The 24,272-nt window shown below is 39.9% G+C and overlaps 1 protein-coding gene across 2 annotated transcripts in view; it reads right to left on the bottom strand.

The window, feature by feature from the left end:
• Positions 1-2,055: 2,055 nt before the first annotated feature.
• Positions 2,056-24,272, bottom strand: part of plcb1 (phospholipase C beta 1) — a 47,869-nt gene continuing 25,652 nt past the window's right edge. Inside the window, exons 9-32 of one of the 2 annotated variants that reach the window (XM_072689255.1) lie at positions 24,096-24,262; positions 21,031-21,177; positions 20,278-20,435; positions 18,867-18,949; positions 18,377-18,461; positions 18,062-18,248; positions 17,082-17,158; positions 16,021-16,117; positions 15,830-15,914; positions 14,810-14,934; positions 14,536-14,690; positions 13,647-13,811; positions 13,437-13,536; positions 12,784-12,888; positions 12,190-12,305; positions 10,355-10,490; positions 9,412-9,465; positions 8,890-9,109; positions 8,578-8,758; positions 8,260-8,336; positions 8,083-8,172; positions 6,755-6,812; positions 6,549-6,635; positions 2,056-4,570 (exon numbers count right to left, since the gene is read on the bottom strand). In XM_072689255.1, the coding sequence (XP_072545356.1) occupies positions 4,370-4,570; positions 6,549-6,635; positions 6,755-6,812; positions 8,083-8,172; positions 8,260-8,336; positions 8,578-8,758; positions 8,890-9,109; positions 9,412-9,465; positions 10,355-10,490; positions 12,190-12,305; positions 12,784-12,888; positions 13,437-13,536; positions 13,647-13,811; positions 14,536-14,690; positions 14,810-14,934; positions 15,830-15,914; positions 16,021-16,117; positions 17,082-17,158; positions 18,062-18,248; positions 18,377-18,461; positions 18,867-18,949; positions 20,278-20,435; positions 21,031-21,177; positions 24,096-24,262 (2,956 nt within the window). In that variant the 3' untranslated portion in view covers positions 2,056-4,369. Of the gene's footprint in view, positions 4,571-6,548; positions 6,636-6,754; positions 6,813-8,082; positions 8,173-8,259; positions 8,337-8,577; positions 8,759-8,889; positions 9,110-9,411; positions 9,466-10,354; positions 10,491-12,189; positions 12,306-12,783; positions 12,889-13,436; positions 13,537-13,646; positions 13,812-14,535; positions 14,691-14,809; positions 14,935-15,829; positions 15,915-16,020; positions 16,118-17,081; positions 17,159-18,061; positions 18,249-18,376; positions 18,462-18,866; positions 18,950-20,277; positions 20,436-21,030; positions 21,178-24,095; positions 24,263-24,272 lie in introns of those variants that run through there. The other variant, XM_072689256.1, reaches the window with a different exon arrangement.

Below are 24,272 nucleotides of genomic sequence, written 5' to 3' on the forward strand. Positions count from 1 at the left end.
ATGTAGAGGTGCACCTCAGAGGCTGGTTTTGTTGCAATTGCCCCTTTCAGAACACATATCTCTCTGATTAACACTCAGAATAATTAACCATAGCCCTCTTTACACACTCGTCACAATATACACTGCTTTGCATTTATTTACACAACTCTTCTAAGACAGACACCACCATACTCACAAAGCCTATTATAGTCAGTATCTGCTAAATATAATACCAGGTCCTCCCTTCACATCAAGTCCCTAAAATAAACTGTTCGTATGACTCCTCTCACATTTCAGTCTCCCACTGCAAAACTGGAGCACACTTAAAAAACATTCAAACTGGAATCCATTAGCTCAATGTCTAATTTTAGATATTACCATTAAGGGCATTTTTAATAATTCTGGTACCTGCAGTGTTGATTTGGGGTCAGTTTATGTTGTTAGTCTGGTGTTTTTTGTTTGTTTGTTTTTCTCTGTCTTTTCTTCTTCTCCCCTTTTGTATTTCTGTTTCCCCTTTCCTTCACATGGGATCTGCTGCATGCTAGGCTGTCATTTGAAATTAGGACGTGTACTTAATGACTTTCCTGGTAAAGTGAAAGATTTAATAATAAATACAGATTTAATAAAAAAATAAATAAAAATAAGATAAACAAATAAGATTTTATTGATATGATTATTGACATCTAATCCTATGTGAACAGAGACACAGAATTCCGAAAGTAATAATAAACATGGTCTTCTTCTTATCTTTTTCTTTACATAGAAAAACATGTTTAATGATATTTTAGATGCAAATATCATATTGATCAATACAGTCTTGTGAAATAATAATAGCATGTTACTCTTTAAGAAATAATATTTTCTCATATATCATTTTAACCAGAACACTTAACTTAAGCTCTATTTATTTATTTATTTGGTTAAAGCATTTCATCAGATGGTAATGGCACCTGTTTTATAGAATTACAAATTCCTGTTTGGAGTATCATATCCTGGCTATAAAACATGATTATATGCAGTGAGGTTTCTTCTTAAAAAGTCTACTGTACAGTTGAGTCAGTGTAAGGGTTCATCATGTCCAGGATGATAATTGCACAAACCTGTACGTACTTAAGGGAAATAAATGGTAACAGCCATATTGTTTTATGTCACACAAAGACAGTTTGTTGTGACAGGTCATTTATTTGGATAATTAATTAAATAATATGATCACTTGTGGCTGTCCAGCTGAGCTTACGCTAGATAACCTGCTAGATAAGTCCAGTAAACAACTTTATGGCTTTTTTTTTTGAAATTGCAACATGTTAAAAAGTTCCTTTTACTTCACATCTCGAGGGACACTGCACCCCAGAAGAATATAAATTTATATATTTTGTTTATTTTTTACTAAAAAAAAGAAAAGAAAAAGAAAAAAAAACTCTTAAAACACTTAAAACACCAATAATTAGTTCATAAATTTGTGGGTTTGATCACTCAAATGTGTCCATCTAAATTTGTGGCTCAAGGGAGGGTTAAGACTCTAATTATTTTTCGTTTATAGGGTTTTAATTAGGTGCTAATGAGTCAAGCAATTATCTGAAAGGAGAATTGTGCATTTTGAAATCACTAATATTATTATACCTACCACACTGGGGTTTCTGGGATCCCAAACAACGTTCTCATTCAATCTCAATAAGACTCAAGAGCTAAAGCCTGTTACAGCAAGATTTACACTGTACAGTATTCACCTCTGAAGGATTCCTTTTCAATGGACCAAGTCAATAGAGTAAATAAAGAGGCTCTCAGTAGTAACACACAGTCAATAGTCTAACTACACTGTTGAGAACAGACCTCTTGCCGCGGTAAGCTGATTATAATCACTCGACTGACGTATTTAAAAGTGATATGATTTATTAAGAGAGGCCCAATACTGTCTAATATCTGTAATCCATGTCCTTATGTGACAGCCCTCAGTAATGCATTATAGATGAATCAATAATCAGTAGCGAGCCACAGACTGCAGTAAAGAGGACTGGCCTGGGGCCTGGAGCATTAGATATATGCAAATAGACATAAAGCTAAGCAGAAATGTGCAAATTCCACATTTCACAAGAATGTTTTATTAAAACCCATTGCACAGCACAAGCACAACTTACATTCGACAATATTCATCTCTGAAAGATGATATGGTGATATTAATAATGCAACTAGATGAAAGCAAATGTTTTTAATTGTTTTTGTTTGTCTAAGCACTGTCCGTCAATGAGTTAATAAGCATGTCTGAAATAAATAAAAAGTGTCACTCAACAGCATACATAGGCAATAGTTTTACAGTTAAATCATTTCAAAGTAAATCTTTAGTAGAAATGTCTTAAAAGTGCGTGCACAGTTTATACAAAAAAGAGAGCTCTATACATCAACACTTTTTACATTCCACATCTAACACAGAGAACATTCAAAGGCACAGAACTTCACTTCATAACGATCAAAAATAACTTCAGTCATAAAAGTATTTCAAGTAATCCGACATTTGCAAAAAGAGTTTGGTCAAAAGAAAAACAATAGCACGGAGTTGGTCTTGTTAAAAAAAAGAAAACACTATTATTTCAATACTGTGACTTAAAATGTAACTTGAACACAATGAATCACTTTTACATGTAAACTATTAAGTGTAAAAATCTTTTCCGATAAACTTGGTGGCGGCAGCTTTTCTCGCCATGTACTGCACGTCATCCGGGCCTAATAACAACCAAATATCACAGATTTTATTAACATATGTCTAATGTGTCATGTCACGTTCTGAGGATTAATGTTGGACCTGCACATTTTTGGCACTTTGTTTTCATGGTCCGGATCAATCATCCATTGCAATAAATACAAAATAAGAATATAAAAAAATCTCACACATTTACATAAAGTTAATGTAACAGGTAGGTTTAACATAGTAATCTGCTGATACTGATCAATGTAAAAACCAGCATTAACCCAAATATGACAAAGACTATCAGTAGTAAGTAATTGATAAAAGTGCTTCGTCAGAGCTAAACACTAAGACATCAGTGAGGGAAGTGTGGCACAGTCCGGAAAAAAGGGACAAAATATCACACTTGGCATTGTGTACTGTATTTCTCACTATGTTTTCCATCCTTAACTGAATTAGTAAAACAGAATCATACTTAAAGCAGAGTTTCACTCAAGGAGAAAGATTGCATAATAATGGCAATACCTCATGAAATTCAAAAAGTGCATATCCATGTTTTGAACATTATTTCCGTCCTCTCTACTCTAGCTTTCCTTTATTTCCTCTGGTAGTGACTAGGCTATTGTACTATAATATTTATGGAACTGAATAAAAGAACGCTGAGCGTTGAGTATGCTGTAACGAAATTTAAAGAAATACTGAAGCTAAAAGCTAAAATCTGAGTTTTTAGAAATGGCCCTTAGTAAAATGGCTAGAAAATAAGTGTATATAAGATAATGGTCAGAACTATCCACAGATAAATACATATTTGTATACTGCTTTAGAAAAGGGGACAGAAAAGATACCACTGAGCACGCCTTTACAGATCAATAACAATAATCACATTACGTCACACAAGCTAGAATGTCACATTTACAGATGTATAGTAGCGCAAAATGTTCAAAGCACGGTATTCATGCATCCCTGAAAACATTAACCGTTACAGTCCCGTACCGGACAGTATATTGGTTCCACTTAGTTCAAATCTTATAGACTGTAGTATCTAATCAATCAAAATGAACAAAACTAATATCAGCAGCAACGTTAGCAAGATAATGGATCTCTATGTCAGCAAGCCACCTGGGCTTGCCATCTAAAGCAAATAAGTCCTAAATTCAGTGCAAATATACAGTGTGAACCTTTCACATACCTATACTTACACCTGGAAAAGAGAAATGACAGCTACCTGTGCAAGTGCCTGGCTTCCATGACACACACATTACACCTTCTCCACTTCACAACATGGGTGCTCATGCCCTGCACCTTCTTGAACGATAAACACTAGTCAGATACTGGCCCTACGTCTGAGATGAGAGTAATAATTCAGAATAATTCATAAATAACACATCATACTAACAAACCATAAAAAAAAACATATAAAATTCCTGTAAATGAAATACTCGATTATTACAGCTGTAAGAAAAACAGTAAAGTGTGCACGAGTCACAGATTCTCTCAACATGGTCCAGGTGCCTTTGTCAGCTACTGTACACTCTCTCACTGAAATCAAGTTCACTGCAAAGATGTTAAATATATATGTATAATTGCCTTGAATAAATAAATTATATATATATATATATATATACTGTATATGAATGAAAGATTCAACTAAAGCCAAAACGAATTAGGAAGAGTGCCCGAGGCACTGCAGAACTCTGGATGTTCAGTACATTAGTCTTTCCTCTCCTCTTCCATATCATCCTCGGACTGCGCTCCCTTATGGCTGAGCTTTTCCAGCGTGGAGGACGATGGCAGAGACTCCTGATCACTCCCTTCAGTTTTTCTCTTGGTGGTCTCCTGCACAAACTCCTGAATCTCCACTGGGAGCCGGCGAAACTTGTCCTGATACTCCTGGTCCAGTTCGTTTTGAAGCTGCAAGCATATTTCATCATATCCATTAAGAAAACGAATACGCAGACTGTGCTTAATATTACAGACATAGACAGCGGCCTTTAGCAGCGTTTACACTATGATCAAACAACGAGACAATAAGGCATTCTCTTAATCATGAACATTACAGTTCGTAAAAAGGTCACAATACATGTGTCAAGCGCAAACAGCATTTCAAAAGCTTCTGGCTTTTTTGTGTGTGTGTGTGTGTGGGGGGGGGGGGGGGGGGGTTTACAGTGTTTGAGATAGGGCAGATGAAAGCTTTAGGAGGATTAAAATGAATCCACTACAATAACTAAAAGCCCCACTAATGCTGCACTCAGGCAAGAAAAGAGATTCTAGACTTTCTTTTTGAAAATCAGTAACTATGTTCATTGAAACGCTAGTGATATTGTGGAACGATCCAGGTTGTTGGAGACTGAATGAACAGCTGAAGTGAACAGCACCCTGTTCACTGCGCCTGCATAGTGATGAATGCTACAGTATTGACAGCTCCGGATCGATAGCCATTCACTGTGCTTTAACCATGTTCTCTTTAGAGCAGCACCACCCAGCAATTCCATTTCCACACACCAATTCGATTTAGTCCAAAACCCGACCCACAACTGTGTCAATACTCTAGAGAACATACACTCGTTAGTTGTTTGTTTATTATATGCACCTACCTCATATTGTCTGCTACAGCTACAGATATAGGTGCTGCACTCTGTGGATGTAAAACCACTGACCACTGGCGAATGATTTTCCAAACCCCCTCTTACCCACCGATCCCCAGCTGACCAGATATAATCTGTGTGAAGCACCGTTCTCAGCACAGTGGCATGCTAGTGTGTTGGCAGGGGGTTCAAACAGTGTTTCTTTCAGACTTTCTTTCTGGCCATTGCAGTCAAAGTACACCTACATGATAAGTGTACCTGATAAAATATCCAATGAACGTAGCTATACCAAGAAGGTATACCTAAAAATGGCCAACTCCATGTAAAATGCTGTTTTGAGGTTGAGCATGTTCAGCATTTCTGGGATGGAATGGTCTGGACAAACCAGAAAAATAATAAATTCACACTGTAAAATATTAATACTGATACTAATAAGCAACTTCAGACTGTTCTTTTGGGAGGAAGTCGTTTTTCCCCTACTCGTATGTCATAATTTGCAGTCGGTAGCACTCTGTGGGAACATATGCACCTGAGGCTGCCCTAAGGCCGACAGGACTTTGGGGAAGGGGAGGATCCTGCAGAGTAAGATACAACAGCTCATGAACCAATCAGAGACTCTGTAGCTCATATTATAGGCAATTTAGTTCAAGGTTGTAACATTTCCAAAGCAAATCTTTAACAGTGGAATACTACTAAACTGTTGCAGCTTTTTGTGGGCCAAGGACACTCTGGAAAGCTGCAGAGAAGAACGGTTCATTAGTGGTAACTTGAGTTAATGATCCTGACAAGCTTAAGTTCTTAGATATTTACACATTTAGGCAAAGATGTATGTAAATCAGCTGGAAACAGCATCCGTCATTAAACATAAAAGACATAGAAGATCAACATCAGTGGTTAAATGTTGATGAAGCCATCTCCTCTTGATGGCTGTGAAATACGCATACATCCGCAGTGATATGATGCAACAAATGCTGAACATAATGTAACAGTACACAACGACGGTAAACTGTCACACAGGCACTCTTTGAGTGAGCCATACTGGTCCATCTGTCAGATGTGAATCATTGGTCCAAATATGAAAAGACGCCAGATGCAATGATGCTTACCTTCATCATCAGACTGATTCTCCTCCTATAACAGTGATAATAACAGTGCTAGTAATAACGGTTGATTTCCCCCCATCCTGGGACCTTTATGGCAGTCTCATTAATGATCAGCGTCTAAACATGTGACTTTATTTAAAGATCTGGATCTATGTACTTAAGTTAAATACAGCAATACAAGCCCAGAATGAAGGTACATACCTTGGGTTTCTCTTCTACGATTTGCTGGAGGATGTTCTTATGCGTCTCCACAAGTTTCTCATGTCTTTTTGTCTGAGCATCTTCCAGCTGTAGGTGTGATTGATGAATAGAAACAATTCCCACAAAAATGAACCAGATTAAAAACCATTTCAAGAGCTTGTGGCCATGCACTCACAGATGTTTCTGTGATAAAGAATATGCCATACCCTCTTGATATGCTGCACCACTTCATTAACGTAGGATCTATTGATCTCCAGCTTTTCCCTGGAAGCACAGACAGTTGATAAAATTCCATTTGGACCATTAATTGAATTCAGTCGGAGATCATCATGAGATACCAGAACACATCCATTACCTTTCTAGTCATGCTGAACTGTATCAGAACAACAGACTTATTAACACTGATCATCACTACTAGCTGTTTTGGCTGGTAACAACACAAACAAATATGTATATTGTATACAGCAGATGTGTTTATAAGATTACATTTATATAAATAATATTATATATGCTATATAAAATGATTCACTAGTTGTTTCCTGTGATTCTATGAGTCAGTTGGTCTTGCACTGCCATCTAGAGGTCACTTTATGCTCTGCTATATTCATCAGACTGAGTAACACACAGTTTGTCAATTTCATGTGCAAATGTTCAATATTTGCACATGTAAATATTTTAGTAGTTTAACAAATATCAAGGATTCTGACTTGCCCATAATATGTAAATCATTCAGCCCAGTTGCACCAATATGGAAATTCTGGCATAATGCCCATATCTGATTTTTTTTTGCACATCCACTAAATGGACCAAAATACTGGGAAACCTCTTCATTATTTGTTTTTTTTTCTGAAAAATTAAGGGTATTAAAAAGAGTTAATCCTTTTTTGTTGGAATAACTGTCCCTACTGTCCGGGGATGGCTTTCTACCAGATTGTTGAGCATTGCTGTGAGGGCTTTCAGCATTCAGTGACAAGATGATTATGGATAATCACCACCCCACCTCACCCCAAAAGTATAAGATGGAGCACCTCCATCATTCCAGAGAACACAGTTCCACTACTCAATGCTTGGGGGCTTAATATTTACCTGTTCCAGAGAGTCCTATTCTATTGACAATACTTCTGTACAGGGACTAGATTATATTATATTATATTATATTATATATTAGCTTCTTTGTATTGTTATCTGATATCTGTCTGATATATGTTACCTGCTTGTTTCTCTCTATTTGTATTTATCTTGTCCATGTGACCGGACAGTTGGCTAAGCATTTCACTGCTAGTTGTACTGTGATTGGAAATTTAAAAAAAGGCAAAGTAGGCCAGAGTGGCCTAAATAACAGGCTAATCCAGAGTTCAATAAATATTTCAGAAAATATGGGGTTGGAATATTCAAACATCTTTCTAATGTCTGTCATTTTTAGAGCAATGATCTGCTGATACTATTATCACTGTGATAACTGTGCATTCCTAATTGTATCTTTTGTCAGTCTGCTCAGAGATGCATTTGTACAGAACAACAAAGCTCTACTCACTCCTCTGTCAAGTGCTTCTCTTTTGATTTGGCTTCATTGAGCTTCTCTTGCCTCTTCTTGTCCATTTTCTTCTTTAGCTCTTTTTTTTCTCTGTGGACATGAATAGAGCAGTGAGGCAGATGTTCAGACTAGACTAGAGGGCGTCACCCATCTTATATTTATGTACATCAGGCTCACTTTTCACACAAGTCCTTCAGCTTCTTCATTTGGTTGCTTTGACTCTCCTCGGCTACCAGGGTTAGCTTCTCCATTAGCTGTGACACATAGGAGAAAAAAAGCCAATTAGTCAATCCTTTACATTTTAGATGCAGAACGAATTACATGCATATTAAGCATCGCACTACAAATAATTCACATAGATCTCTGTGGCTGTAGTGTGTGACTGAAACAACTGATGTTAGATTTTCTTTGTCTCTTAATAACTTAGCTCTTGCGCTGTCGTGAGAGTTTTCCAGAGCGATTTGAGAGCTGTCAGAGAGAGGGTTTTCACTCCACCTGCTTGATGTGTTCTTTCTTCAGGTACTTCTCGCTGTAGTACTGCTCCTGTCTCAGGTTCAACAGCTGCTGCTGCTGCTGCTCTTTCAGCTCAGCCAGCTTCTGACCACATTCCTGATCCAAGTTTGCCAGCTCCTGCTCAAAGAACGAGGCTCCATGCTCCGGGCTGGAGGAGAGACACCTGAGGAACACATCTCAGTTTGACTTCGATCTACGTTGACGTTTTTGGGTAATGGTGTACAGGTACAGGCCAGCAAAAGTTTGGCATGTGAGTGAGGATGAGTGAACGGAGAGCAGGAGAAGCAGACCTACCTCTTCTTACCATCTCGTTTTGCAGATTTCTGTAGCACAGCTCTTCTGCGCAGGTAGTCATGCTGGAACTCGTTGTATTTGGTTGTATGCTCCTTGATCATTTCTGTAGTTTTCTTGTGGTGTTTCTTCATCAGGTCCTTCATTTCTTTATAGTGTCTCCTCTGCTCCCTGACAAACACCTTCTGCTGCTTTAGCTCCTCTAATGTATGAGCCTCCATTTCTAAGATGATAACAAGACTGTGATTCAATGGCCACAAATATAATTATAATAAACTAATCTCCAGAACTAAATATATGTTCCCTGCACATTGTAAATGAATGGGAACATTTATAGAATACAAAGAAAGCATACAGAAATACACCTGAGGAGAGGTGAATTAGTATTCCAGCTACCTTGTCTATTCATTTGTGCAGTCTCTTTATTTGGAATACAAATTAAAGCCACAGGTACCCTAGATATGGACCTAATTTGAATTCCTTGACAGTCATTGCAGTTTCTAGTACATGCAGTCACACACTGACCAGTGAGGACGCTCTGAATGAGATCTTCAGTCTTTGCCGCAGGTTTAGCTGATCCTGAAATACACGCACACAGACATACAACATAGAGTTGTGCATATACAAGGTGACCACTTTATTTGCCACTCTAGACAGAACAGTCATATGAAAGTACTCATATGAACTGAGGATGTCTTGGATCCAGTTCCAATCGTTTGTTTCTACCATCCTAGCATTGCACCCCCTGGTGTCCTCTAGGCACCAGTAAACCATGTGGGAAAATACACTCCTGCCATGCCTTTACTCTCTTGGTACAATGTTTTTCCAGCAGGAGTACCAGCACTCAACAGTGTGATCAAGCTGAAAGGTGTGGGCCGATCATGCACTATATGTCCAAATGTTTATAGACACTCCTTCTAATGAATAAATTTAGCTACTTTAAGTTGAACCTATTGCTGGCACAGGGTAACAAATGCGCACACACACACACACACACACACACACACACACAGGGCTTGTCTAGTCTTTGTAGAGAAGTACTACCAATAGATTAGGACTCTCTGAGTTAGATAAACATGAATCTATTGGCACCAGGCCTAATGCCGGGGGGGGGATTTCAGAAGAAACAATGAATAAGCAAGTGTCCCAATACTTTTGTCCATACAGTGTACAACCATAACACATTCAAGACACTATAAAATACCTATTTCACACCATTAGCTAAAAAACAAAATAGTCCCACTATACAAACACACAAACTATATTAGGACATCATGACTAAATGACATGGCTGAATTATCTATGAAAACACAAAGATCAGATCAGAATTTGTGGATATTCACCAATAAGATACTTGGATCAGACTTGACCGAATCAGGACATCCCTAACATGAACCCATAGAAAACTCAACATGGTCGTGCCCTGTGTTTAAGTGTGCAATGGTGAGCACATGAAGCAGACTGTTACCTGTAGGCTGGGGCTGTGGGGAAAGCTGCGAGGAGGGTTTGGGCGTGGCACTCGGAGCATGACTCAGACCATTTTCTACAGGCACAGGTTTGGGCTCACTCTTCACCTCTGACGCCTGCTCTACTCCAGGCTCAGTCTGAAAAGAGAGGAGTTGATGGAATGTGATGACAACAATTTTTGCATGTCCATGTTGCGTGGGCTGTCCGCAATTGGCCACTAGGGGGCATTCAAGAGAGTTCAGGAGAGGCAGGCATAAAGGTTGCTCAAGTTGGAGTCAAACAATGATTATTTTTAAAGCAATAGGAGCCACTTCACTGCCATGATCATAATTCTAAAATTTGAAGACTAATTTTATAGATCTAACACGCCTCATTTTTATTAGGATCTTGGTATACAAACAAAACTCAGAAGTGGTCCCAAACCCTTGTCATGGAGGCCCACTGCCTGACCCAATTTGAGTTTACCCCGCTTTGACACTTTCGCTCAGTATGTGCTTAAATTAAATAGATTAGTTGGGTCAGGTGAGCTGGGAGCAGGGAAAACACTAACATTTGCAGGACAGTGGGACGAGAAGACCAGGATTGGGGACCACTGCAGTACAGGGCAATACACCAGATAGGAACAAATGTTAGTGCAGCACATTTCAGGGAACGTAAGTGCCCCTCTTTTAGTTGCTCATTTGTGTAAAACTAGGCAGAGCTGAACTTCATCGTTTTGTCAAATCGCTTGCTTTGCAATGCTGATGCTGATGATGCTGCTTGCTACTCGGCTTTTACAGAACACTAATGACAAATGACTGAGTTGCTTTCGTCTCTGGTGATGTGCACACACAGTAGGACAAATATATATTATATATATAAATATATATGCAACTTTAAGATTATTATGCAATAACCTTGATCTTCACACTAATACTAAATCTGCTAGCACCCCTACAGGAATTCTAACAATATGTTAGCATAAAGCTACCACCTATGTGAACAAACACTAGCCATTCTACATTAAACACGGAAACATCTAAAGCTTGAAAAAGACATTCATTCCATAGGTTTACTTGAATCTATTATTTTTACATTTTACAGATATTAACATGTATTCAATTATTTCTTTAGCAGTTTTACAGTGTCTATCTCAGACTGAAAGCTGGTTACATTACAGCTCGTATTTGCAGTCAGTGACAAAACAGGGACTTATGCATTGGTTGATTCAACATCCTAATTTTGTTGCTACATTAGAGCCATTCCAGAGTAGTTGGTCTAATAATTTCCCCTTTCCTGATCTTGAAGCTTTGTGGGTCCACAGGCTAGTCAGACCTGAATATATACTAAGTGAGGTAATGAGCTACAGATTAGGCAAATAAATGCAGGTAGAAAATAAAGTTCATTCACATTCATTTGACAAACCAAAGTCTTCTGATCAGTTCCTGAAATTCTAACCAATTAGAGATGCATCTATTTTGATATCACAGGGGAAAGAATCTGATTTGATAATTTCTGTTGGGTGTTCTAAGATTTCAGCTGCTTACATTTTACATACCAGTAGTTTTTAGTAAGGATTTTCTGGCCATTCTCTCAAGGCCTAGAAGGCCCTGATTATGGTGTGTATTATTTCATAGTTTTGACATCTTTACTACTATTCTAAAATATAAAAAAATAGAACAAATGAGAAAATCTCTACTGACTATAAATAATATATTTGAATAGACTAAAAAAAAAAAGGATATAATGACATTTCACATTCTGCCATGAAACATCCCAGGGTGAACCTAAAGAGAGACATGCAATGTTGGCGACAAATAAACATAAAGTGTTTAGTACCAACAGTACTAGCCCCACCTCTTTGGCATCCTTCTCCTCCTCTCCCTCCTCTAATGTCAGAGCAGCCAGCTGCTTGGATCTCTGCTCCATTAAGTTGACATATCTAATGGGGTTAGACAGGGCCTCTATGACATCTGTTCCAATGAGAAATGCACAGTCAGTCACCACAAACATGGCAAACTTTACACAAATCAGAGCATTCCCTGTTTACAAAGACTGCCATTCCGTCATCATTTCCACAGAGGCATCATCATTCTTTCCCTCCCGGCTGTCTCCTAAGAATGTGACTAGAATGTTCCCTGCCACTGACGTCAAGGAGTCCACTCTTAACGGGAAATGAGAGCTAGTCAAAAAGAAAGTGTGAAATAGTGCTGAAAAGGTCAGAGTTGTTTCTCCGTAAGCTCCTGTGGTTCAACACATTTTAAGTAAAATCGCACATGCTGAGCAGTGTTGGCCACAGGAAGCGTGAGTGTTACCCACTAGCCCCTTCCTCACACCTTCAGGCTGCAAATGGAGCTTTCCCCTCTAAACCTGTAACACAACAGCCTAAAAAAAACTGCTCCTGAAGAGAAGGCAATTATTACTCACTAATTTGATCCTACTGTGACTTACCTGCAAATGTATCTGGGACATAATCTTTGACTTCGATATACACAAACAGAGCAGGAAGAGTAAGAGACTGGTTTTTCTCATTTCTCACTCCAATATACCGGTAACCTGAATCAAGAATAAAGCACAGTAGACTAGATCAGGAAGTCGCATTACAGCTCTAAGAGCGTTTTCACACCTACAGTTAGTTAGCTTTGGTCGGAATCACTTAACGAGTTGAACTGGAGCATACTCCCACCACTTGTTTTGGTTTAGATTCACACAGGAAAAAAAACAAGCACACCAAAATATATTACAACAAATCATTCTCTCTGCTCATTGGTAAGTAAGTAAACACAGAAAAAAGGTCCTGTGTTCTGGACTAGTGCATATTTCTGTGCATTTTAACATGGAGCAGCAGAGATGCCATTTGTTTACAGATGTAGTTAATTAACAGTTTAAACTGCACCCGCAGAGCCGTTTAGCTCAAACCTGAGGAGTACACTTGATGGTTGGGCCAGATCGAGGTCAGCTCTCAAAAGTGTGCTTGTTTTGGTCCGCATCTGAGTGTGATTACTGTTTCCATTACCTGCCTAAATGTGTCTGGACTAAAAAAAAAAAGGTACAGGTGTGAAAACACCCTATATGTGGTTTAAAGAAGCTAACATTTACAGCACCTGGCCGAATAGCTGACACAGGAATTATCCGATGGCCAATGAACTTTCCACCCTCCTCAAATACTGCTATTCTCATGGAAGCAAGAGTGGGGAGTACAACCTGTCAAAGAAGATGAAACAATAGTAAAATAATAAAACAAAAACATAAAAAAGATGTCTCTTTGTATATCCCCCATCTAACTTGCCAGTCAGAGCCACTGCACTCTCTACCTTTTTGAACACGATTGGCTCCTCATCCCACACTGGGTTGATGGCGTTGTTTTGGGACGTCTTTGTTTTGAATGCTTTCCGTCTTGTGTCGACTGGCAGACCAAACATGTCAATCTCCACATACACACCCACTTTCTTATCAGTGAGGAACTGTCCTGATATGATCTGATCAGAGAAAACAATAATACCTGTTAAATACTGCACATTTATACAGCTCTGTGAAAAAAAATATTTTCCCCCTTCCTAATACATAATTACCCCTTTACCTACTAAATCAAACTAAATTGAACCCAAATTCAATTGGGTTCAATTACACTAGCCACACCCAGGCATGATTACTGCCAGACCTGTTGAATCTAAACATCACTTAAACAGAACCTGCCTGGCAATGTGAAGCAGGCTAGAGACATAAATACATTCGATATTAGTTCATGCATGAAAATAATTTCTTAGACGAATTGTTATAAATAATGATTCTACATTCAAAAACTATTTATGAAAATGCTCCCAGAGTAATGCAATGCAGCCAGCAGAAGTGCTCTGAACACGTGGATCTTCTTTAAGTTGGAAAAGCATCCCAGGTGGTTCCTCATGAAACTTCTTGTGAGAAAGCCAAGACTGTGCAAAGCTGCATCGAGGCAAAGTGGGGCTACTTTGAAGAATCTAAGAGAGTCAGTCCTCTTGTGGAATTAGAAGATTTTACATTATGCAACTGATGCATAAAGCAACAAAAATGATTGTTCCTCCCTGCCATCCCCCTCCATTCCTTGACCACCAAAATGTAAAAAGACTGAATTGAGGTCAGTGGAAAAGAGACAGCTGGATGGCTGGACAGGCAGAAATGTCTGTTTAAAGCATGGACCTGGTCCACAAGACATTAAGCTCTAACCTTTATCGATAAGGTGTTGGCTACAATCCCATCCACTGTGCTCTCTGTGAAGGGGTCAAAGTGCTTGTCTGGTCGTCTCATGAATTCTGGCTTGAGCCTGTAGCCACTTTTCCCATTATACTCATACATGCCCAAGTTCAGCTGCATGGACAGATCTGAGTGAGCGAGAGGGGAGAAACAAATAAACAAATCATTTTACAAGCAAAAATTATTGGTATATTTTTACTATGCTGAATAATGTATAGGGTATAATGTACAAGGGTGTCATTATTACCTATTGTCTGGAAGTTTAGTGCCACCAGCTGGCAGCCTGCATTCCAGAACACTTGAGGCATGTAGTTGGAGGAGTCCACTCGAGTTCCTTTAGGGTAGATCCTACTGAGCTGAAGCTTGTTGTATCTTTAGAGCATTTGGGTTAAGGTAGAAGAACAAACGCAAACTCTAATAGTATTACAGGCATCGATTTCTTCCTCCCACACCGCAACCCTATAGGTTCTGCATATTTTTCTCACTTCCAACCAACAAACAAGAGCAAACCAAACTAAATGTCTGAGGTTTAAATAAGTCAGACTTACCCAAACCCCACTCTAACCATGTTTTAATCATCAACTGATGTGGTGTATCTGATTGTAATTATAGGATTTTAAGTAGTAATAAATATGGAAGGGGGGGGGGGGGGGGGGTCTTAACGTTTTTCCTTACAAAAAATGTCATTTCTTTTAACTACATTGTACAAATTATTACAATGTACACATATTTTTCTCCAGTTATATGAGTTTTTTGTGTTTTATTAACCCCATCTTCCAATATTGTTCAAATGATTTTTTCTATTTATTCACATGACTGTATTATACTGTTCCTTTTTTGCTGGTTAATAATTTTATTCTAAACTCTTAAATCTCGTTTCATTCTTGAATCTTCTAAATAAAATTCATAACCAGGTACATATCATAAAAGCAGTCTAACACTGACTAATACCCACTTGAAGTACTATCATCAAGCTCACCTGATAGCTGTAATTCTCTGACATAATTAAGCTGAACTCATCCTTTGGCTGCTATGCCTTTTATTCACACCATGATCAGCCAATGAACCCGACAGATCTGATTATTTGGGTCACAAGTGGGGCATAAAAAATGGATGCACTTGTCCTCTTTTCTCCTCATGTGCCTAATCAGACACCCATATGGGATACTGCAGGAGAGCTCTTGGTAAAATATGAACTGGTAAAAAAAAACAACAACAAAAAAACCCCCAAAAATGTCAGTGCATTCATTGTGTATGGAAAGGATGCTCCACAAACTCCACGGGCGTCTTCGTGAGCTGCTCCAGAGCCTTGGTTTCCACAAAAGATGACATTTGATAACTGCGGCTGACTTCTGAAAACAGCAAAATGGAACACGTGTCAACCACTAGTTCTCCTCGGCAGACACAATATTGTTAGATAAAATAAATAAGCCAAACACCACATGGAATTCTGCTCACTTTTAGAGGTCTCAAAAGAGTGAAACTTTGTAGGTTGGATGTAATTGACCAGAGTGGACATTTCCTCAGTAGCAAAGGCCTCTGAACCTGCTGTCCCCTGAAAAAAGAGCACACACAGACTTATCAGATGCTGCGTGTTCACAGTGTTGTGTTTTTCATCCCTCAGGGTCTCTTTTGTGCATTATTAGGGTTAGGTTACAGAGAGTTAAGTAAGTAAAAGATGACCTAATTTCCAAAATGCACAAAGCAAGATGACTTTTTTCATATTGTACAGTTTCAAACTGTCTGGACAACCTACATGGTCAGTATTTAGGAACACCACCTCTGGCAAGTAACACTTCAATTGTTATCAGCTAAAAATCTTTCAGTTCTCGCTTGCCCATTCATTCTTGCAAAGGATTATTGGGCTGGCTTGCTGCTCTTTTGAGGTATAGCCACTGATTTTAAATGATGTTTAGATTGTGTAACTGTGTAACTATAAGGTAGTCCATTGTGGATTTTGAGGTGTGTTCAAGATCATTATCCTGCTGTAGAAGCCATTCTCCTTTCATCCTCAGCTTTTTACAGATGGTGTGATGTTTGCCTCCTGAATTTGCTGGTATTTTATTAAATTCATTTCTCTCCTTACCAATAAAATGTTCTCCATGCAACTGGATGCAGCACAAGCCCAACAAATGACTGATCCACCCCAGCTCTAAACATCTGATGCTGAATTTTGTGGCAAAAATGTAGAAAAGGGTCATCAAGAAAACTTTCCCAAAGGTCATATTTGTGCAAGCATGCTGCACAGTAGAGCAGTGCACCACCATCTCCAAAGTCTCCCTGAAGGTCTTTTACAGTCAAACGGGGGTTTGTATTAGCCTACAAGGAAGTACTCTTGGTCTTCCGGATCAAACCTGACCTCCATCGCTTTTGTTAACTGCCATTTCCGTCTTTTCATGTGCTTTGTATCCTTGTGTTGTTGCATTCCCCAGGCATGCTTCAGCTTAAGGTCACATACAAAATGACCTGACATTCTATTAAGCTTATTCAGAGTTTGACAGATAAATTAGCCCACTTACCTCATCCATTGACTTCTTACAGTCATCATCCTCATCATCATCATCCTCATCATCATCCGCCTCCACCTCTGCTGAAGCTACATAATGTCAGTATTAAAAATAAAAAAGAAGCATTAAAGAAAATAAAACTGCTGATGATGTAAGTTTGCGTCTGCAATCCCATTTCTGCTGTTCCTTCCTATCCACTGAGCCACTCATTAAATGATGAGGAACCGACAGAAAGGTGGGGTCAAAGCAGCTCACACTTGGGTATAGAGGGCGAGGTGGTAAAGTGCAGTTTCCGTTCTGATGATTCATTCAAAACGCCCACTCACACAACTTTATGTTCAGAGGAAACTTTCTGGAAAGAAAGGCAACATGAGTAAGTGTAGGTCGATGCAAGTGCTGGAATGTCTTTTTGTAAACGGGGACTGCCAATCTCCATGGGTGGTCTGCACTCTAATCCCACTTTTGCTGGAAAGCTTGAATGTACAATGCTTGTCTGCAGTCAGCCACGGTTTGGGGTGCGCACGGCGCTCTGCTAGTTCGGTCTCTAGTGATCGAAGTTAAGTGCTTGAGGGTGTTTTGTCCTGTGGAGAAGCCTGCTGTGCAGCAGCTGTTTTCTTCCTTGAGAACTGCCTGGAGTTAACCTTTAGAAACAGCCCTAACCTCTCGGAAACAGATTGCAGCGCCTGCCTCGGAACTTCATGAAATGCATTTCAATCCTTATTTGAAAAGATAAAGACCAAATCCTTAAAACTGCAAGCTCACAATGGCCCCCACCAATCTTCAAGCCAATAGCATAGCCATTGTTCAGCATGCCATTCTACAAATGTGCCACCAGATGGCATTGTAAGGATAAGGAAGAGGGACAAACACCTGAAGCAGGTGGTGATCTAAAAGCCAGAGCTTACTACAATCCTCCTTACTTTTTCTCTCGACCTTCTACCTAATGCTCCTGAAAAGGGGCTAAGCCTTTAAAAGCATGATGCCATGGATACCTGCAGGACCAGCGCTCGGAGAGGAGGGCTCGAACACACTGGAGGAGTCGCTGTTAGTGTTCGAGGCTTGCTCTGACAGCTTCTTTTTGGTGCTCCCATCAGCTGGCTTGGGGTGAGACTTTTTATTCTTGACGAGGATCTTTCCCATGAGTTCCTGTGGACTGGGCAGCGGAACCCCCGACTCCAGCTAAAAATACAGGAAGGAGAAACTTGTACACTGGGTCTTGTTGACTCCTTTTCATGAATTGCATGAATTCACTTTTTGATCTTTGGTTAAACGTGTGAAAAGGATGCTGAACGCCATTATATACGTACAGGATATTTCTCAAGAGGCTCGGTTAAAAGGGCATCTCCAAAGATGGATCGGCAGTATTCCGCCATCTTGGCCTGTTGCTTTGGACTGTGATTAAAACCAGAAACAATTACATTTCAAATACAAAAAATGTTAAGAATTAACAATCTTCACTGGCAAGCATGCATCTATGAGTCCAGCAGTGGATTCATGACCTTTTCCTGAAATACGTAAATCCCTTATTCGTATGAAAGGTCTCATTCAGCATAATGAGCTGTCAATTTAGTATGCTGCATTTTCTTGCATGCGGTGAAAAAAAACTGAGACGTCTCAAGCAGCAACTGTGTATGACATCTCGAGAGAGAGAGACGACTGAAAACAAATTATGCATTACAGAGTCTGCTATAATCACTCTACTCCTTGTTGCCATAGTTGCAATCAGAGAACATTGGCACTCCAAGGCGAAAGGTAAAAGAGGCTGCTGGAGGCGGGCAGTGTGGCACGTTCACTCACGAGTCCACATGGTTCTCGAAGGACAGGATGATGGGAAAAGGAGAGGTTTTAAAAGCACATTCGGCGATGGCTTCAATTACTTCCTGAAAGAGAACAGATGTAGGGAAGAGAGTAGAATCACTAATATAACCTAATTTAAACCCATATTTAAAAATGTCTCCTATGCAGTTCATTTCAGTGCACTTCCAGTGTTTCGGTCTAGAATATTTGTGATCAGAAAAGACAACCCTGCTAAAAAATAAATATGCTGGTTGACCAGCATGGCCACACTGGTTAAGCAGCATGACCAAGCTAGTTAACCAGCATGATCAGGTTTACTAAGCTAGTCTGCCAGTATGATCAGCTTGACAACCAGCTTGGCCCATCAAACTCAAATGAAAAAATATGCCAGCTGGTTTACCAGCACAGGCTATGTTTTCACCTGGAGGACCAGCTTAGATGACCACCTGGACCATCAAAGACCAACAGAAACCAGCTACCAGCAAAGGTTGGTCAATTTTCAGCAGGTAAGCAACTAAAATATTTGAACCTTTGCACTAGACAATACGTTTAACAGGCTTTAGAGTGATTAGCTCAGAACTAGGGCCTTAGTTTGCAGGGTTTCCATTTACCACATTGCACGCAGTAAGCACACTGTTCCAGTTTACCACATCAGCTTGCAGATAGTATTAGTTAACGTTTGCTGCATTGTCCCGAAGTTAGCATATTAGATTACATATTTCACATTAGCCCGCGGTTAGTGTGCTAGCTTACATTTACAACATTAGCTTGGGATTAGCATGCAAATTTTCAGTAAGCACATTTGCTTCTCTGGCAATGGAATTAAATGAAAATGGTTAACCAAATTTGTGCCCGACTGAGATGATATTTCCTGATATTATGATATTAGCTACCATATTTAATTTAGTATTTAATACCTCACAACTTACAGGACCTAAAAGGATCTGCTGCTAACGTCTTGGTGCTAGATTACACAGGACACCTTAAGAGGTCTTGTGGAGTCCATCTCATGACATGTCAGAGCTGTTTTGGCAGCACAAGAGGGACCTACACAAATTAAGGTAGATGGTACTAATGTTATGGCTGATTGGTGTATAATGATACTGCAAGAATTCTAGAGAAAATACTCTAGATTAGTATAGAAGTACTGTATATCTTTCAGAATTAGTACAGTATCGATTTGAGAAACCACCATGTTTCATCAAACTGAATTATAAATGTGAATGTAAGGTGTGAATCGTAGCATTCTTAACCTAACACATCAGTTCAATAGAAGCAAGAGGAAATGACGTAACAGCTACTGAATAGTCCACCTTAACGTATGATGTATGAATAAAAACCTGCCGTTTTAAGAGTCGATATTTCTGTAGCTGTATATAATATGTTTCCAGGGCATTCAAGCCTACTTTACCTTAAACGAAATCTCAGAGGTCATGGTAAAGCCGTGGGTGATGACCGGCTCTTCCTCAGCTGTGCGGCCCTTCCAGCAGTCTAGCTCCACGCAACGGCATCCTGACAGCAGCACCTGCCTGTACATCTCCACTGAGGAGTTTCCAGCCAACTGCCCAGCTGAAGAGAACATACACAACATTCAGAACCTTGAACTGATTCATTAAGTGAGAACTAAAGGGCTAATGCAGTGGTCCTCAACTCATGAACCCATGCATACAGTCATATGCAGAAGTCTGAGCACCTTTGGCCAAATGACACATTGTGTCTGTAATAAAATGTAATCCTTGTGTGGCCTGTGCAAAGGTTTGAGCAAAACACAAGGCCAAAAAATGACAGCTCCTCCTCATGCATCACAGTTGGCAAGGTGTTCTTTTCATGAAAGGTGTTCTTTTTTTTTTTCCTCCAAATCTATTTTTGCTGATTGTGGCCAAAGAGTTCTATTTTGACTCCATCAGTCAAACCACTAACGGATTAATTGGATCAGGTGTGTTAGAGCAAAACACAAAGGATCTGCTAGGCAGGGGTACTCTATTATCAGGAATTGGAACCACTTTACTAATAGAGAGATATCTGGTTCAGGGCTGATTCATAGCATATTCAGGAGAGACGAGTGCCATATGAGAATGAGTGCATGAACAGTGTTTCTAGTAATCAGAGCTTTCATAGTCTGTGCTGAAGTAGGAGCAGTGTTTTGATTGATCATCAGACATACCTGTAAGATAGGTGTTGTGGGAAGAGTTGATGAAATAGTGGGAGAGGGGGAAGGTCATATCCTCACTCTGGTCGAGCTTCTCAGGTGGGATCACACCATTCTCATCACTAATCAGATACCTGGAAAAGCCCTCCACGGAAATCTGCCCTGTAACACATTACGCCAGGTTGGTGATTATATAGTACCAAAGGATTGAAATAAGTTTCTAAAGATTAACATAGAATTTATTTCTAGATATGGATTTGACTTTTGAATTTGATCATTTGATATTTGAAATTTTTTTTTTTCAAATTGCCCCTAATTATTTTCAGTAACCAAAGGGTCTTTAAGCCTGTTGAAAAAGTCTCCCTGGAAGCTCCCCATGATGCTGCTTGAGAAAATGCCAAGAGTGTGCAAATCTGGATTTAGGCAAAATAAATAAATAAATAAAATCATCATCACTCATCACTAGCAATGCCCCCTAACACGAGGAGTTGTGTCTCCAATATAATACATGTGAAGCCAGCCACTGGCTTCGAACTGCCTGCTGATACAGCATTGCTAGGTAGCCAGGGTGCTCAAATGAGTTCTTCAGCTCCGATACAACAGCTAACAGACGCCTGTGATGACCAACATCACACTAGAAGTGAGAAAGAGTTAGGCTAGTTGTGCTCTCTTGGACTCCGGTTGCTGATGGCAAGCATAGTGCATAGATCACAGTGCTGGCACAGTAGTCCACTGTGCGTCATTTAATAGTTTTTGTCGTTGAAATATCAAATGTATAATATCATAATTGCAAAAATACATTAAACTAATTGCCTTGCGATAAATTTACTACTTCGGATATTTTCTTGACGGAGAAAGAACTTTGGATGTGAATGACATAGTGTGGCTGCCAAAGTCAACCCGGAGGATTGCACGCTGCAGAAAATGAGCTGTTTCACTCTGCTTTAGCACCTAAAGTAACAACCTGGCTCATCAAAGAAAATTAACACTGGAATTGCAAACAGACATCAAATTAAACACGAGCTGCAAGATCTGCGTTCCCTAAACAGGGAGTGAGCTTGTGGAGAACACACTCAGAGAAGGGTGTCCCCTGTGACAAATTCTCACCAGTAGTTTACATTAATTAAAGCCATTCTTCGCAGAGCTCCAAAGGTAATTAACCGTGGCCCTTTTCGAAAGCACAGAAGCACTGCATAGCGACACTACATGAAGTGTTTCTGAGTAATCTCAATGGGACTGCCACTGTCACTGTCACCATGAGGCAAATAGGCTTCGGTTTACATAAGGCAGAAACAAACCACCTTGCTCTCCCTGGAAAAGAGAGTCAGAGAACGGATTTCAAAGACTACAATTACTGCGCCCTGCTGAAAGTTAGCAATTGTCTAGTCAACGTGGAGGACAAAGGGAAAGCGTGGGGTGCAATTCACATAATATCTTTGGCTGTGAATAGTCACATTCAATTAAGGCCACAAAGATCAGTCCGTCAGATTTAAATGTAAGCTGTAAAGACCCCACTGTCACCCTACGCATGCAGAGATCCTCCTCAAACACTTGGGGAACAGAGCCTGCAGAGCGTGCGTTCTTAAGCCACCCCTGTAGCTAACCCAAAAATGTCTGTGGTCAATACTCAGAGTAAATCTTGAAGTCTCTTGCGTGGGCTACTCATATGCCCCGGAACCATTGTTCCCTGCCTGTCTCTGAGAGTGGGCAGGGAGAATAGATAGTTTATAATCTGTGTGACAGCAAGGTGTCATGCCGGCACTGCGAGCTAAAGAGCCCAATGATCACCCTCATCTATCCGCAACTCTAGGCTCTCCAGGCCGAATATGTCTAATCAATCAGCTGTCACAAGGTAACTGCCTTTCTCATACAATCATCCAGTGACCAGATCCCCCCAGTGTAGCCCAGCTTGTGGAATTATATAAATAGGCTGTCTCAACTGCAGTGTTGGAAGACATGAACTGCATCTCAGGAGTTACTGTTGCTATGGTAATGAAACTAAGGGAAAGGTGGAGAAATGTATGAAAATTCTGTGTGTTTGTGTATTTATGTGTGTGTTTGTATGTGTGTGTTTGTGTGTGTGTGTGAGTGCAACTAAAATAAAATAAAACAGATTTAAAAGTAGAGCATTTGCATTTTAAAGGAAACATCAAAAGTCATGTAATTCTTCTTGAGCAAGAACATACAGGTACACCATATGGACAAAAGTATTGGGACACCTGCTCATTCACTGTTTCCTCAGTATTCCTGCATTTATTGGAGTAACTGCCTCAACTGTCCAGGGAAGACCTTCTACTAGATTGTGGAGCACTGCTGTAAGGATTTGACTGCATCCACTGACGAGTGTTAATTAGGTTAGGACGGTTAGGGTTCGGGTTCATCTCAAAAGTACTGGATGGAGTACCCTCATTCCAGAGAACACAGTTCCACTGCACTACAGCTCAATGTTAGAGGGCTTTATACCCCTCTAGCCCACTCCTGGCACTAGGCCTGGTGCCAATAGGTTCATGTTTATCTGCTCCAGTGAATCCTATTTTGATGGCAATACTTCTCTACAGGGACTAGACAAGCTGTGAGTGTGTGTGCATTTGCACATCTGTGTCAGCAATGAGTGTAACTAAAAGTAGCTGAATGCATTCATTAGAAAGGGTGTCCACACACATTTGGACATACAGTGTATGTTTTATCGTGGACTGAACCTTCCATTCTGGGATAGGGTTTCATATTAGGTAATGTGATAAGGAGAAGATCAGAGAGGAACACTTAACTAATAAAGTGCCAGCCATGCAGATTATTAGCCCTTACCTTCTTAGTGGACAGTATGGTCACTAAAGTGTATGTTTATTAGTCTGAAAAAGGTTCCTGATGTTTTCAGAAACCATATGCTCAACATTAGTGGTCAAGCACACAGAAAATCAAGCTCAAGTCTGCCTATTATAGCACTGCTCATGGCTATCTTGTCATCCCTGGACAGTGTGGATTGATGTGACATGACAGCACATCAACCAGCTGAAGGAATCAATGGGCACCTGAGGCAGGCTCACCATGATGGCGGAGGAGCGTGCATGTTTATGCCTGACCTTTTTGAATCATGCTGTGGTTGGGCTCAAATTTCTCCATGAGGAGCTGCGTCTGCTCAGTCTTCAGTGGAGGATAGAGAATCTCATTCAGACGCGGATCCCGCTGCTTATAGTTGATGAAGTCCGTCATCTGATCCATGCTCAGATAGTTCTTGCCCTTGGCTCCACTGAAAAAGA

Source organism: Salminus brasiliensis, chromosome 10 (genome assembly GCF_030463535.1).
Source record: "Salminus brasiliensis chromosome 10, fSalBra1.hap2, whole genome shotgun sequence".
NCBI classification, from domain to species: Eukaryota; Metazoa; Chordata; class Actinopteri; order Characiformes; family Bryconidae; genus Salminus; species Salminus brasiliensis.